Here is a 15,406-nt window from a genome sequence, read left to right as displayed (position 1 = left end):
TGATTATAGATAGGTAAAAACCCCTTGTATTGTGCAAATTAATATCTTACTGGCAAAGCTTCAGTGTCTTCTTGACTGCTAGGGTTCTTCTGGACAAGCATGCACACAGAGCAGCTGATAATGCTTTGGATAAATACTAAATAATCTGGCTTTGAGTTTCCAGCTTGGCTACATGAGCTGAAACAGTGTGAGACTGGAAGCTTTTCCAGTGATAATAGACTTTCTTTGGTTTACAACTGCTTTAAGAGATCACTACTGCCTTAGTGCTGCTGCTGGATTTCTCATGCCCCTTGTCCTCATGTTGCCTGTTTGCTAGTCCATGTTGCTGATAACTTACTTCTTAGCACCCTCAGAACCCAGCCTGTTATAGCAAAGTTTTCTTCTCAGTGAGCTACATGCTGTGCTCAGGTGATAGTTAAATACAAAGACCAAAAGGGGAAATCTGAAATAAATGAGAAAACAAGGACTGTGTTATGCTTCTACAATGAAGTTGTTACGTGTTAGAAGAATACAGTTTTAAATTCATTTGACATGTGATATCGTATATGTGCTTTCAGGTAGGCTAAGGAAAACTTAAAAGCTAAGAATCCTATTAGCTCTGAAATTGGATTTGGATTTCTTCTGGCTTGCCTGCATACCCAGTCCCCTCTGTAGCCCTTGTGTTCTGTTGTGGAGCCCAGGAACTCTCAGAGCCTTTCACTGTTCCCATGTGTCTTTCATTTGGTGCTACAAAGATTTTGGTATGTGGAAAATAGTGGCAGTTTGGCCTTCGACTGCTCCTGATGTTACCAAAGCATTGTGTTAGTAGCTCTGTGCTTTTTTTATTCTTTGGTGATGACACTAACATGCTGTGCTTACGTGCATTGCTTCTATTTGCCATGAAGCCTGTGTATTGGCACTAAAAATTCTAGGGTTGTGTACCTTGTTATTTCTCACTGGGGAGCCAGTAAGATACAGAACATAAGTCTATTTTCTTTGGTACTTTATGCATTCTGATGCATCAAATGTACTGGCCTTATTTCTAAGTACTAAATGGTGCTCTTGAAGTCCTACCTTAACACACTGCATTTCTAGTTTTCCTATTTCTTTGTTAGATTTTGTAGCATAGTAAATGAGAAAAAATTGCCTATTACCTCCCCCTGAGTATATTCCTCTAAGATCAATGGTTTGGAAAGGGATTTCAGGGTATCTAGTGGTGATGCTTGAACTGTCAAGATTATGTTGTAGCCAAACATGCTTGTGTTTTTGTCTTAAATGCCTCTGCCTATACCATACCACACCACTGCATTCATGACTCACTGCTGAAATCCTTTCCTTTGTATTAAGTCTGCTTGGACTGGTACCTGTAATTATGTTATTTGATTGTTCTCAAACCAAGTTTTAATTGTACAGGTTATATGTTGGTCAGCTGTTGATTTAGTGGTTTTAAAATATTGCCTAGTTATGACCCTGCTGTGAATATTCATAATTCAGAAGATGCAATTATTTTTATGGTTGTTCATATTCGTTGGTATCTTTACCGGCTCTTTGATTTTTTTTTTTTTAAATGTTGTAATAAGCTATGATGGGAGTAATGACTTTATGAGAAATAGATTTAAGAAATGAAGGGGGCTTAAGATCAAAGGGTTTAAAATATGCTGCTTCTATCTTTAAAATAGGCAGCACACAAATTACATTATTTTTAGAGGATTTTTTTTTACTGCAGTGTATTCTTGACATTGAAGCAGATGTAGCAAAATAGTTATGAACAGATATTTAACTTACCCTGAACTTTTGCCTATCTAGTAGCCAACTATCTTCTAAATTTTGTGGTTTTAAACCACTGTTGATAAATAGAAAACAATATCTGCTATTGTTATGGATAACACAAAAATAAATGCTTTCTTGGGATTTCTTGGCATACTTTATTGAAGGAGTAAGCTGATACTATGCTTTTGCTGAAATCTGTATTGGAATTAGTGTCTAGGCAATGATGCCAAATGATGGACAAGTGGAGTGGGGAAGCAAATATATGACTTAATTAAGTGAGGCAAGGGACTGTAGGAGTTACTGAAAGAACTGAAATGTCCTTGTCATGAGTCCATAAATTGTGCATCTCCAAAATTATAATTCAGAAAAGATAGTGGAATTGTTTGAAGTTAGAATATCTTTCTGCATCTTCAATAACTGTGCAGCTTAAGCATTTCCTTAGATCAACAGATACCACTTGTGCAGGGGGAGGAATAAGAGATAAAATGCTTTCTTTTGTAGAGCTGGCATAAGATGTGATGAGTGTCTAAATGTCAATTTTAAGTGTGTTTACCTACTCAGGAAGTAGTTTTGTAGGGTTTGTGTTTTATCATGGGTTTTTCTTTGTTTGTTTGTGGTGTTTTGTGTTTTTTTTTTTCCAACTGTTTCATTAAGCCTTGAGAATTTTTAGCTCTCTTCAGTTATGCTAGTGTCTCTTGCTAGAAAGATGGAGGCTACAATCAGAGACTTTAACCTTACAATGGTGCTTTTCATGAAGGATCTTTAAAGCAAATATAATGAGTTATAGCTCAATTGTATGACTAGTTGAAGGGAGGTGTAATTTGTACAAGATTCTTACTGTACTGAACAACTGTGTTTTTCTTTTCTTTAACAGAATTCCTCTAAAAACTAGTAATTGTTGCTGGTGCTGGAGATACGTTTTTACTACATTCTGGAGATACGTTTTTACTACAGATACTACCAAAGTTTTGTGAATGGGATGAACACACTGCTGTTGACTGCTTACGGCCAGTAATCAGCTGGGCACTTCACTAGTGATGTTTTCATCCTCACATTGTCCAACTGGAGTTTGCTTATACTGATTTTTAAAAGGAAGAAGTAATCAAGGTGGAGTACCATAAACTTGGCATGGACAATAAAAAGAAAGACAAGGACAAGCCAGGTGAAAGAATGGCACGACCTAGTGGGAGGTCAGGCCACAATCCACGTGGAACTGGTTCTTCGAATTCTGGAGTGTTAATGGTTGGCCCAAACTTCAGAGTTGGTAAAAAAATTGGATGTGGTAATTTTGGAGAACTACGGTTAGGTAAGATTCTTTTTTCTTTATTTCAGTTTACATTATTTGAGGCCATTATATGCAGTCCAGGCATGAAAATGTCTACATGAACATACCATATAGCTCTTCAAACTACTTTCAGGCTTCAGATAGGTTAAATTTGCCTTGCAGATCTTTTCTGGCTTGACCTTGTTGGCAAGGGCAAGTTCTATCATGTAAGAATCTCTGTAGCAGTAGAATATCTGGGACTAAAAATCTTCTGTAAATATGTGCTATGCTATTCTAAATTCAGTCAGTTGTCTTTTTCAAGATGCTGGAAATTACTTCATGGTTATTGTGTTTTGCTACCTTTCCTGGCTTCCTGAAGCAGTTTGTTTAGGTGTAGTTGGAGCTAGGTGTATGTGAAACACATCCTCCTACTGTAGGCCTCGCTTATAGAACTGTGGTTTGGAGTCTTGTGTAGAAGCTGCTGCAGTTTTTTTAATAGTATCAGGCATGTGGATTTCTTAATTTCCTTTCCATCACCAGCACTGTAGTGAGGCTGCAGAGTGAGCTGCTGTTACACAGGGGTTCTGAGAATCTGTCAGTAGAGAGAATCTGGGAGATGGGTAATTCAGGCATTTAGTTCCCCATTGACTGATAAAATAGAGACTACATGGTGGGTGTGTGCTTTTGGAAGAGTATATGTTTAGTTTGGGTAGCTTAAATTTACATATGGTAGTATGATTAGCCAGGGTTTTCAAGATCTGGGATTCTGGATGTGTTACCAAATGTTAACTTGACACTTAATGGCATAAATTTATTCCAGTATTCCTGGAAGTCTTGAGTTAGTGCACCGCTTCAAGCTTTAAAGAGATGGATTAGAAAGTAGGGTGGTGGGCTGTGTAGCTGTTGTGTTTCCGTTGATTTTCTGCATCTGGTAGAACTACTATTCATTGTCCTTCAGACAATGTTTTTAGTATAGTGCTTGCATAAAATGTAATGCGTTTTTATTACAGTGCTTTCTGGGGGCCTTATCAAGTCTGACTCAGAATGTAAACAAGTTTAGTTTATTAATACTGTAGAGAAATGAAAGGTAACATTGCCGGAGCTCTGACTGAGGGTAGTGAATTTAACACAGTCTCAGTAAGAGGTACTCTTGTTATTCCTATTAATAGTTAAACAAGATCGATATATTTTGACCTTCACAGTGTTACGTGCCACTGTGGGTCACAAGTCAAACAGAAACTGCCTACAGCTTTCCCTAATTTTTTCTAAACTGGCTTTGAATGATAATTTTTCTCCTGAACCACTCCATGGACTAAATCAACCAGTAATGTCACATTTACTACTGAAGGCAACTGTAAACTAATGAAGTTAAATTTTTTCCTGTCTGTTATGTTGGTCACCAGGTACAGAGTTGACTATCTATTTCAGATCAATATCAGATTAACTCATTTGCTTGCGGCAGGTACAGTGAAATAATTATTTCATTCTAAATACAATATTGAAGTAATTAAGACATAAAGTCTGATAGTGCCGAAATAAAATATGACAAACAAGTAAAAGAAATAGGAGGAAACTAATAGTGTAGTGTACTGTCCTGTGTTAGCCACCAGGACGAGTGCAGCCTTTCTTTTTCTAATGTCTGCTTTATTTGCATATATAGTATATATTTCAAATATGTACTGTTAATTGTGGGGCAAAATGTTTTAAATGTAAGTTTATGAAAGCAGGAGTTAAAATTGGTATTACAGATTCTGATTTAAATTTATTTTTGCATTTACATTACAGTAGCAAGTAACGTAAAGTGGGCAGCCTTCCTACAGAGATGTACACAAGCACTTTGTTTTATGTCCTGCAAACAGGAATATGTTTTGAGTATGTATCTTAGGGTTGAATCTTAAAAACTTGAAGGAGGAATAAAGTTGTTAAAGCAGTGAAGTTGTGCTTCAAACAAAGCGCACTTTTTGTCAAAAACATAACTCAGATGACTATAAGAAATAGCTAAAGATGTCTGGATTTCCACTTGCGTCCCTGGGTAGGCCTTGGAATCACAGAATCACAGAATCCCAAGGGTTGGAAGGGACCTCAAAAGATCATCTAGTCCAACCCCCCTGCAAGAGCAGGGTAACCTACAGTACATCACACAGGAACTTGTCCAGGCGGGCCTTGAATATCTCCAGTGTAGGAGACTCCACAACCCCCCTGGGCAACCTGTTCCAGTGCTCTGTCACTCTTACAGTAAAGAAGTTCTTCCTGATGTTAACGTGGAACTTCCTATGTTCCAGTTTACACCCATTGCCCCTTGTCCTATCACTGTATATCACTGAAAAAAGCCTAGCTCCATCATCCTGACACCTACCCTTCACATATTTGTAAACATTGCTGAGGTCACCCCTCAGTCTCCTCTTTTGCAAGCTAAAGAGACCCAGCTCCCTCAGCCTCTCCTCATAAGGGAGATGTTCCACTCCCTTAATCATCTTTGTGGCTCTGCGCTGGACTCCTTCAAGCAATTCCCTGTCCTTCTTGAACAGAGGGGCCCAGAACTGGACGCAATATTCCAGATGCGGCCTCACCAAGGCTGAGTAGAGGGGGAGGAGAACCTCTCTTGACCTACTAACCACTCCCTTTCTAATGCACCCTAAGATGCCATTTGCCTTCTTGGCCACAAGAGCACATTGCTGGCTCATGGTCATCCTCCTATCCACCAGGACCCCCAGGTCCCTTTCCCCTTCGCTACTTTCCAGCAGGTCAACCCCCAACCTGTACTGGTACATGGGGTTGTTCTTCCCCAGATGCAAGACTCTACACTTGCCCTTGTTAAATTTCATCAAGTTTCTCCCCGCCCAACTCTCCAGCCTGTCCAGGTCTCGCTGAATGGCAGCACAGTCCTCTGGTGTGTCAGCCACTCCTCCCAGTTTTGTGTCATCAGCAAACTTGCTGAGGGTGCACTCAGTTCCCTCATCCAGGTCATTGATGAAAATATTAAACAGCACCGGTCCCAGCACCGACCCCTGAGGAACTCCACTAGTCACAGACCTCCAGCTAGATTCTGCGCCATTGACCACAACTCTCTGCCTTCTTCCTTTCAACCAGTTCTCGATCCACCTCACTACTTGATCGTCAAGCCCACACTTCCTTAGCTTATCTATGAGGATGCTGTGGGAGACAGTATCAAATGCCTTACTGAAATCAAGAAAAACTACATCTACCGCTCTACCATCATCCCTCCACCTAGTCACTTCCTCATAGAAGGCTATATTATCCATGCTTTCAGTGGTCAGATTAGGGCATGCTGCCTATGCTGATACTTGAGGGCTCTACAATAATAAACATAGTAACTTTCTGCTTGTAAAGTTGATTCCTTAACAGTCATGTGATTTTAATGCATTTTTTTTTTCAGCTTTGTGAAAGTATTTCACAAGTGTTAAGAGCTGAGATCATAGTCTTTGACTATAAATGTAACTGCCTTCAAAAGGAACCATTTTGCTTTGGTCAGGATGTTTTCACTGTTTTCTTTAATAAAACTGAGCTAAACGTGGGATATTCAGATCTGAATAACAGTACAGAGAAAAGAGAAAGGGTTCTCATTAAAAATAGTATGCACAAAACTCATTTGAAGACTAGATAATTGAAAAAATTTAGAAGTGACAACTTTTTTCTTTGCCTGCTATTTGTTAATTCTGCACCTGTAAAGCTTGTGTGATACTTAGTCATTGCATACAGTTTGAAGTAATGCTTGTTGAAATATGCTTATCCAGTTACAGAATCGCTTTAAAAGCAGATGATTTTCCAAATGGTATAAGCATTTAACTCATTAATATCCTTGTCCTGTTTGTAGTAACTTTAAGCTTAGTAAATAACAGAATTGAGGGGAAAAAAAGAATCCTAGTTAATTCTAACTTTAATCATTGTCTGGTGTTCCAAAACTATATGATAATTTAAAAATAAATGTTAAACAGTTTTCAGCAATAAATATGGAAATGTAGAATATCACATTCTACTTATAGTAGTTTACCAATTTTCAACTCTTCTAGTGTATAAAAATTTTGCAAACTTTATGAAATAGCTGAAACTGACACTTTTTACACTATTTAAGCATGAAGTTCTCTTCAAAGTACGGTATCTGGCTAATAAAGCCACACTTTTTTTTAATCACTAACAGGACACATAGCACCTTCAATCAAAAATATTTCGAAGGCTTTCTCAAGGTTAAAGTGGCATTTTACTTGAAAAGGAAACCAATGTCTCACATTTTTGTTTTTTGTTCTTTTTTTCAAGGAAAAAATCTATACACAAATGAATATGTGGCAATTAAAATGGTAAGTAATTTTTTTTTTTTAAATATTTGGGATAAGAAACTAATCATAATTTTCATATATAATGGTTTGATTTCCTTAATTGAAATCCTTAATAGTCTTGTATGTTTTCAATTGACTAGATGAAAGCAGTTAGTGATAGAAATTATATTTTTGGTCCACGTTGAATAAAACCAGTGTTAATTGTCACTGTTCTCACAGCTATGCCTGTATTTTTGAAGTTGATGATTAACTGCTGCATCTGCTCAGCAGACATCTTAGTAGATTTCTTTTCTACGCAACAAGTAGAGGAACACCAAATTTAACGTGAATCTGACTGACTTCAGGTGACTACAGAGAAGCTCTGGAAATACTCTAGACTTCCTGTTATTTTAACATCCTTATTCCTGCCCCAAAATATTTTTAATTTGTAATCATTGGAATTGTACATCTGTTTTGGTAGGCATGTTTTATTTGCAATGATGTGTAAAATGCTTCCTTCACTTACAAGCATGGTAAATATGGATACTTTGTTAATACATCATTGTTCTTTTTTTTTGATGCTTCCATCCGAACTACTCAGTTTACTTCATGTTTTGCTCCTGGATACTTTTTAACATCTTGGTAAATGACTTTTTTTTTTTTTTGTAACCAATGTATTTCAAGATGAAATTCAGTTGTTTACTCTTTGTTATTGAGTGAATTTTAGGACTCCAATTAATTTCCTTTTGCGCAGTAGAACAGAAAATCTTGCATAGAATAGTATGGTGAATTTCTGGTTCCATAAAGTGAAAAGTAAACTATGGAAACAGAAATACAGGACTTTAGATGGGGAATCTGAAAAGTGTTACAAATACATACCACAAACTCCTGAAAAATATTTGTAAATATTTTTCTAAGCAAGTATAGCAATATCAGATTTTGTTTCAAAAGTAGTTAGCAGATTTCAAAGCATTCGAGCTATAGTTTGAAGGAGAAACAGTGGATGCAGTTTTGAGGACGTGTGTGTGTGTTACACCAGATTTAAATTAATTTTGGTTTAAAATATCTTGAACTTATTCTGTATGTTTAGTGAAACTTGAAAATGGTCTGAGAATTCTTCTAGTTAAAGGCTGTTTACTATAAAGCATATTCAGGCATAGTTTGCAAGGTAGTGATTTTTATTTAATCACTACTTACCTCATTATGTGGAGCAAGAGAACTTTTTAAACTGATCAGTGGGTTTTGGCGAAACCATTTCATTATATATGTAACTATTAATAAACTCGGCTACTATTTCAACCCCTTCAAAACATTCAAAGATGCTTTTCTGCTTTTACTTTGTTTCTAAACTACTCAATCTTAGAACTGTAGAAAAAGCTTGATGCATCATTATTGAATAACTTACTTCAAAGTCACTAAAGAACCAGTGTAGTAAAGTATGTCTTTATTACTAGTGCTTGAACTCTGAATATGTAGTTAATTTTTTGAGTTATCCTCTTACATTAGTAGTATGAAAAGCTGTAGTGTCTTTGCAATAAACAACAGATGGAAGGGATCACCATGAAAATCAACACTGAAGCTTGCATCATCATTGTAAGGTAAAAATACATTTGCTAGCAGGTAGAACTAGTGGGCTCTTTTAATATGGTTCTTCCTCTTTTTTTGTTTCTTTCTCTTGTATCTTTCATCTCTACAAGGTTCAGTCTGTTAAAGGCAAATTGAAGGATTTAGTTGAATTTTGCTTTTTTTGCTGTTTTTTTTTCTTCTATTGGAGACAGTGCCAAGACTTTTTTACTAACAGCTAGGTAGGTTGCACTTGCTTGTGGTGTACAGTCCTCTCCCTTTTAAAATGTAATCCTAACAGTTTTTTTTTTTTTTTCCCTATCTCTGGGCTTATTCCTTTTGTGCTTTGGGAGCAATTATTAGGCCTATGTTCTGTATTTGTTATTCTAAATGAGTCACTCTTAGTTTCCTCTATTTTGTACCTCTATAGTTCAGGTTTAGCCCTCTTGAATGGGATTACTTGAATTATGCATGTATTCTAGCTTTTGCAGTTACCTTTGGCACACATGGCTGTGGTAATATCTGTCCTGCAGCATCCTAACATAATATTCATCATGGTAGCATTCCATTGCTGACTTCCTGTTTTCTTGTGAGCAGCAAGACATTTCCTATGCCAGATGTTTTGTGTATGAGTGGTAACAGTGTACTCTAGTGTAGGAGGATTGTATAGGTTTCTCTCAAGAGCATGAGTTATAATGACTGCATTTATACAGCAGCTTGCAGGAGTGCTTCTGATGTTAAATGTAAATGGATTTTATAACTGCTCTTTTGACTTAAACTTTTCATTTTGTCAAGTTAATATTTCCCCTATGGACAAAATTATACCTGTGTGTTCCTGTTTATGATGCTTATGGCAACTTCACGACTTACTGGTTTAAGGAAATTGTTGAATCAGTTTTTTTTGTGTGAGGCCTGAGGGTCATACAATGTATGCATTTTAATATATAAAGTTTCTGTGTAAAGGCATATATTTATTCTGGTAAAATGGGTACAGTTCCAGGATCTTAATCTGGCTCTTTCATTATGGTCTGGGCAGATAACTAAGCTTTGAAAGTTTGGAACAGACTTTTTAAAGAACTGGAATGAGACCCTTAAGACCTGGACTTTATCAGTTGTGCACTGTCTAGTGGTGTTTGTATGTTTCTGCTGGTCTATTAATATACAAATTGGTTTCTTGTGATCAGGTAGTTCTTCAGCAATAAGGATTTGATCTGTGTGAATTATACCTTTCCTCCACTCTTCTTCATTTGTTGTTAAATTTGCTTCCTCTATTATGATCCTCTACTTCACTTAAACCTCCTGTTCTGTATTCAGCTCTTCCTTCTCCCTCATTCTTTTTCCCTTTCCCTTTGATAAATTTCTGCATAGCCCAGACTTACCTCCTCTGCAGGATGCTTAGCCACTATCAAAATACTAAATAAAGAAATTCTGCTTGATCTGCTTCTGGAAATAGGTCTATTTTTCTTTCTGTCTAATGTGAAAGATAGCAAGGGTGAGGTACTGCTCATTGGTCTGTAATCTTTAACTCATTGGTGCATTAATTATGTAACTGTTAAAATTTTAGTCCTTACAATTCTAAGTGGGGGGTGTGGAAAGAAGATAGTGGTTGGTTCCAAGGCTGAAATGCTTTTGTGGTGTTTTTTTTTTTATTATTATTATTTTTAATATACTTTCCTTTAATCCTTTTTGTTTTAACAAAATCAGTGCAGTCTAGAACGGTGGCATTTCAGAACCTCTCTTGCAGGCTGTAGTAAATCTAAATCAAGTGTAACTCTGTTTATTAAACTGATCTTTTCCTGTAACAAGAGTCCTGTCTCTTAAAGATATTTTTCCTGGAAATAGCTTTTGTTTCCTGTTGCTTAAGAAAGTATGAAGTAGAGAGAGAAGATATATTGAGTTCTCATTGGATTACTAATAACACAAAAAAGTAAGTAATAACTGTGTTTATATTGTACTTTGGGTTAATGCCAGGGCTCTTGAAAATTTCAAACCTTAAGGTCAGAGTAAGTAAACTGCCTCTTTTCTCAGAGCTCTTCAGCAGGGAAGTGGCGTATCTTTAAAACCGTATAGTAGTTTGTTCCTTGTATTGGGCACAAAAATAACTGCAGAAAACCGCCACACATTATGAACTTTAAACAGATTTTACATTTCACGTCTTTACCCTTTTGTTTGAATGCATCCTACAAAAGAAAAACATAGAAAACATTGGGTTCAAAAGAACCGTTCTGAGGAACTGAGGAGCTCTTGTTTCTGCTGCTCAAGTAGCTGGTGCTTAGTAAATTATGTATCAGTTCTTTGAAGGCAGCAGAACCCTCAGTCCCTCGAGAGAGAAATGCTGTTTTGCTGGGACAAAAGAAGCTATTTTTTAATATAGAAACTTTGAAATTATTAGAACTGAATATAAAAGTAGCGTAGTGGAGATCATGTACAGAACATTACAGAAATCCTGGAACAGTTCTTTCTGGTTATTTCAGTAAGAAGACTTGAGTTTTTTTTAACTAAGCAAAATACATCAATTTATTTTGGTATCAGGAAAAGTTGGTTTCTGAGTCCTCTGGGATTAACATGATGTTTGAGCAGTGACATGTTCCCATACTTATTTTTAGATGCTAAAATACTAATAAAAAGGAAAGATCCATTATTTGCCTTTCTAATTTTTCAGTAGCTTTCTAGACTTACTCAGAAAAATTTAGCTATGGTGGTGTATTCTTCACTGTTTTGGTGGAAGATTACATTTTACTTACATTTGCCTTGATTTATCCTTATCCATCTGTCTTTTCTCATTTATAAGTAGTTCACTGCATACTGCAAAGTCAGATGTACAGCAATAACACAAATTTTATGTGAAGAACTTACAGTGCTTGCCCTCTGACAAGTTGTCTTGAGCATAAGGTTGTATTTCTTTAGTATGTTTGGAGTTACTCGACAGTAAGGAAGATGCCTAAGCCTCCTTACAAAAATAAGGTAATTCCAGAAGACTTTTAGCCAATAAGTGGACTACAAGTACACATTACCACATTTTTTTTCACAATTACTGGAGGGAGTAGAAGTATTCTCTCTCTGCTAGACAGGGTTTAACTTCAGTCTGGCTGGTGTGCACTTGTCAAGTAGACTTGTTTAACTATTTTAGAACATTTGCTTTCTGGAGGCTTATCAGAACTGTTTCTTGCTGATGACTGGAACAGGTAGCATTGATTTGAAAATGTGTAGATGTGTATGTCAAAAATTGGAAGCTGCTTCCTTTTGCTAGGATTTTTTTTTTCTATTTAAATAGGTTTAATATCTACAAGCTATTTTTCACCCTTATAATTGGACCATCTTGTAAAATTGAGTGGCAATTAAGTTATTAATGTACCATCAGTTGAAGGCAAAACTATGCAATTGAACAAAGTCAAACTGCCGATAAGAATCATAGAATAGTTAGGGTTGCAAAGGACCTTAAGATCATCTAGTTCCAACCCCCCTGCCATGGGCAGGGACACCTCACACTAAACCATGTCACCCAAGGCTTCATCCAACCTGGCCTTGAAAAAGTGTCTTGTCTTAGTATATTCAGCAGACATGCAGTGGGCAGTTTTATGGAGTAAAATATTTTCTTTTTAGCAGGCAGAATTACAAGCTTTATTTAGAGACTGTGTAGAGAGTGGTATACAGACTTGTGTAATACTACTCAAGGCAAACTTGTAATTACGCTTGTGTGGTTAAAATGTTTCAGTAGCATGCTTCATAGAGGATTTACTTACACCTCTGAAACCTGAGTAGTAAAGGTTGATAGTTACGCTGATTAGGCCCATGTTTACAGTGAAGCATTTTGTTAAGAGATATCTGTCTTGAATACCTGACAGTAAATTTCATGTGTTCTTATAAACAATGGCTCAGTTAGTCCTGCCTTAGTAATTCAGTTTGTGAAGGATCAACACCTCTTCGTTTTAAAAAGTTCTTGCTCCTTTTTTGCAAAGAATTCCAGTACTCAGCTAGAATGAATGCACTGGAGCACAAAAAGCATATGTTGCATTTTATTTACTTATTTATTTACACTGTCTGTCTGTTTATCTGTCCATCTTAGAAACTCTTACATTGGCGCCTCTTTCCTTCTGGCATCCTGGCATCCTGGCAAAATCAAATGCATAAATGTACAGTAGCAGGGACTAGTACTACTCGTACTGCTTGGCTGTAATAGTAGTACAGTTTGAAACACCTGTATGTTGGAAGGAAATGGGTTGAGGAGGAGGAGTAAGTTTCTCATGATTGCACATTGTCTTATGGTTTCTGTGGCCTAGGTGTGCCACTGGGAAACAATACCAGGTAATGTGCTGTTGGTTTCTAGAGAAGATGGTATAACAGAAAAGATGAGCACCTTACTCAAACTTAATAATACGCTGTTAATGTCCAGATTATACTGATGCATTGGAAGATGTTACATATTGCAAGAAACCAGGCATATATTCTAAAAGATGATGTAGGAAACTATTTTCAGAATCTTGTGATAAGTATCTTTACTCTGCTAAGGGAAATACTCGAGAAGTGACTGCATTCATTTAGGCTGCTTTTGTGTTCATGTGCTTGATCTCAGTCACTTTATTCTGTGAGACTGTTACATCTGTGTATGTAGAGCACAGAACTAAGATTTCATTAACTTACCTAAATTATGTGGGGAGAAGAAAGCTTTAAACTAAAAACTTTTATTCTGGCGCATTTTTTGTTGGTTTGGATTTACAGCGTACAATAATGCTTCTTGATTTCTGCTAAACTGTTACTCTTTGGTGGAAAGATTTGTTTCCCCCCTCCCCGCCACTGGATCCTAGGACAAAACTTCTTTTTTTTATTAAGATTTAGCTATTATGTATAGTAGGTTTATGGAGAGTATTTTTGATCTGTTAAGCTGCGTATCAGTGTCACCTTTTGATTGCTGCTTGACAAATCACCTATATTGATTTGGAGAGATAGATTATTGTTTAACTATTCCATTGTGGGCCTGTGATTGGGTTTGTATGTTGGACCCCAGTCCTGTGGAGCAATACAAGATGTGAGTGTTCCTATATGCTCTAGTTTCACCTGACTGAAGTTTAGGTTTTTTACTTGCTTAATTTCCAGTCATTTTGGAAGAAACGCTCAACCTTTCCATGTGACTTGGAAGCCGTAGGGTTAGTTTGGCTGGTAGTAGGTAACTATTAGGTTTTAGGCTTTGGCAGAGAGGCTTTGTTTTAAATGTTGTTTTTGTTTTTAAATCAGGAGCCAATGAAGTCGAGAGCACCACAGCTACATTTGGAATACAGATTCTACAAGCAGCTAGGATCTGGAGGTAAAAAGCAGTATCATGCATTTTACAGTGACGTAATCCAGGATCAGTTTTTGACAGTTTTCTGATTTAGAGGGTAAGTCTATTTAATAGTATCATAGAACAGTTTGGGTTGGAAGGAACCTTAAAGCTCATCTAGTTCCAACCCCTCTGCCATGGACAGGGACACTTTCTGCTAGACTAGGTTGCCCCAAGCCCTATCCAGCCTGGCCTTAAACAATGCCAGGGATGGGGCAGCCACAGCTTCGCTGGGCAACGTTCCACTTTAAAGCAGAAGAAAGCCCCGTAAGTCAGTGGATAATATATATTTTTTTTTAATATTATAAGAATCTTTGTTCTACTCTTTAAAATGTGCCTGTGAAATCCTAAGGCTTATTTAATAAGTCTTAAATATCACAGGATGTATGTGCATATGGGTATACCTAAAACTAAGCAGTCTTAGACTATTCCCAGTGTGGTCTCCTTGAATATGCACTACAAATGATCAGACTGCTAATCTACTAATCACATTTTTGTTTAAAGTGCTATGATATTTGAACGCCTTCTGTCCCAGTTTTATTTACTTCCAGTATTTACATACAGTATGTGCCGCTGATTACTAATTTTAAGCATCTTAATACTTTTCTAAAAAGTTTAAATGCAGTATAAGTTTTTAATTTCTCGTTTCACTCCCCTTGGTGCCTTTACACCCAGAAATGTTCTTATAATGGTTGCCTCAATCCTTTTATCACCTTTTGCTTTTACATGTGAGCTATATCTAAAACTTCTCACATATTTTTGTACCTTTCACAAAATTGTATGCAGTCAGTTAGCAAGATATGAAGTTTCTTAAACTACAAAAGTAAGTACAAATCTTTCCTAAAACAGTTATATCCTAGGAAAAAAAGAAATCTTGCATACTTTCCTTGAAAGTGTTCCTTTGATTCTTGGAATAGTTTTTCATAGTTCATGTAGTTAGTTACTTTTTACATTTTTTAATAATGTAGAAATTGATTATATAAAATGGAGTACTAATAGTTGATTTCTCTATCCACACATCTTTTTTTTTTTTTTTTTTTTTATCAAAGGCAATGTGGATTTTTTAACAGTGATTTTAAAGTTATGCTTAAACTTACAATAAAATATTGTTTAAACTGAAAAGTCATCTCTGAAAGCTGGAAAATACAAAATGAGCATGTCTGTACCACTTTCATTTTGTTGCCTTGAAAGTGAGTGTTAGAATGAATTTTAATACTTTGTAAATGCTACCTTTACTTT

General features: G+C 36.4%; 1 protein-coding gene across 2 annotated transcripts in view; it reads left to right on the top strand.

Moving 5' to 3' along the window:
• The first annotated feature begins 2,682 nt into the window (after positions 1–2,682).
• CSNK1G3 (casein kinase 1 gamma 3) overlaps positions 2,683–15,406 on the top strand; it is a 65,010-nt gene continuing 52,286 nt past the window's right edge. For both annotated transcript variants that reach the window (XM_065662581.1, XM_065662580.1), the window contains exons 1-3: positions 2,683–3,055; positions 7,289–7,329; positions 14,083–14,152. In XM_065662581.1, coding sequence (XP_065518653.1) covers positions 2,878–3,055; positions 7,289–7,329; positions 14,083–14,152 — 289 coding nt within the window. In that variant the 5' untranslated portion in view covers positions 2,683–2,877. The remainder of the gene's footprint in view (positions 3,056–7,288; positions 7,330–14,082; positions 14,153–15,406) is intronic.

Source organism: Lathamus discolor, chromosome Z (assembly GCF_037157495.1).
Source record: "Lathamus discolor isolate bLatDis1 chromosome Z, bLatDis1.hap1, whole genome shotgun sequence".
Taxonomy (NCBI): Eukaryota; Metazoa; Chordata; class Aves; order Psittaciformes; family Psittacidae; genus Lathamus; species Lathamus discolor.
This window is presented reverse-complemented; position numbering and strand designations above follow the sequence as displayed.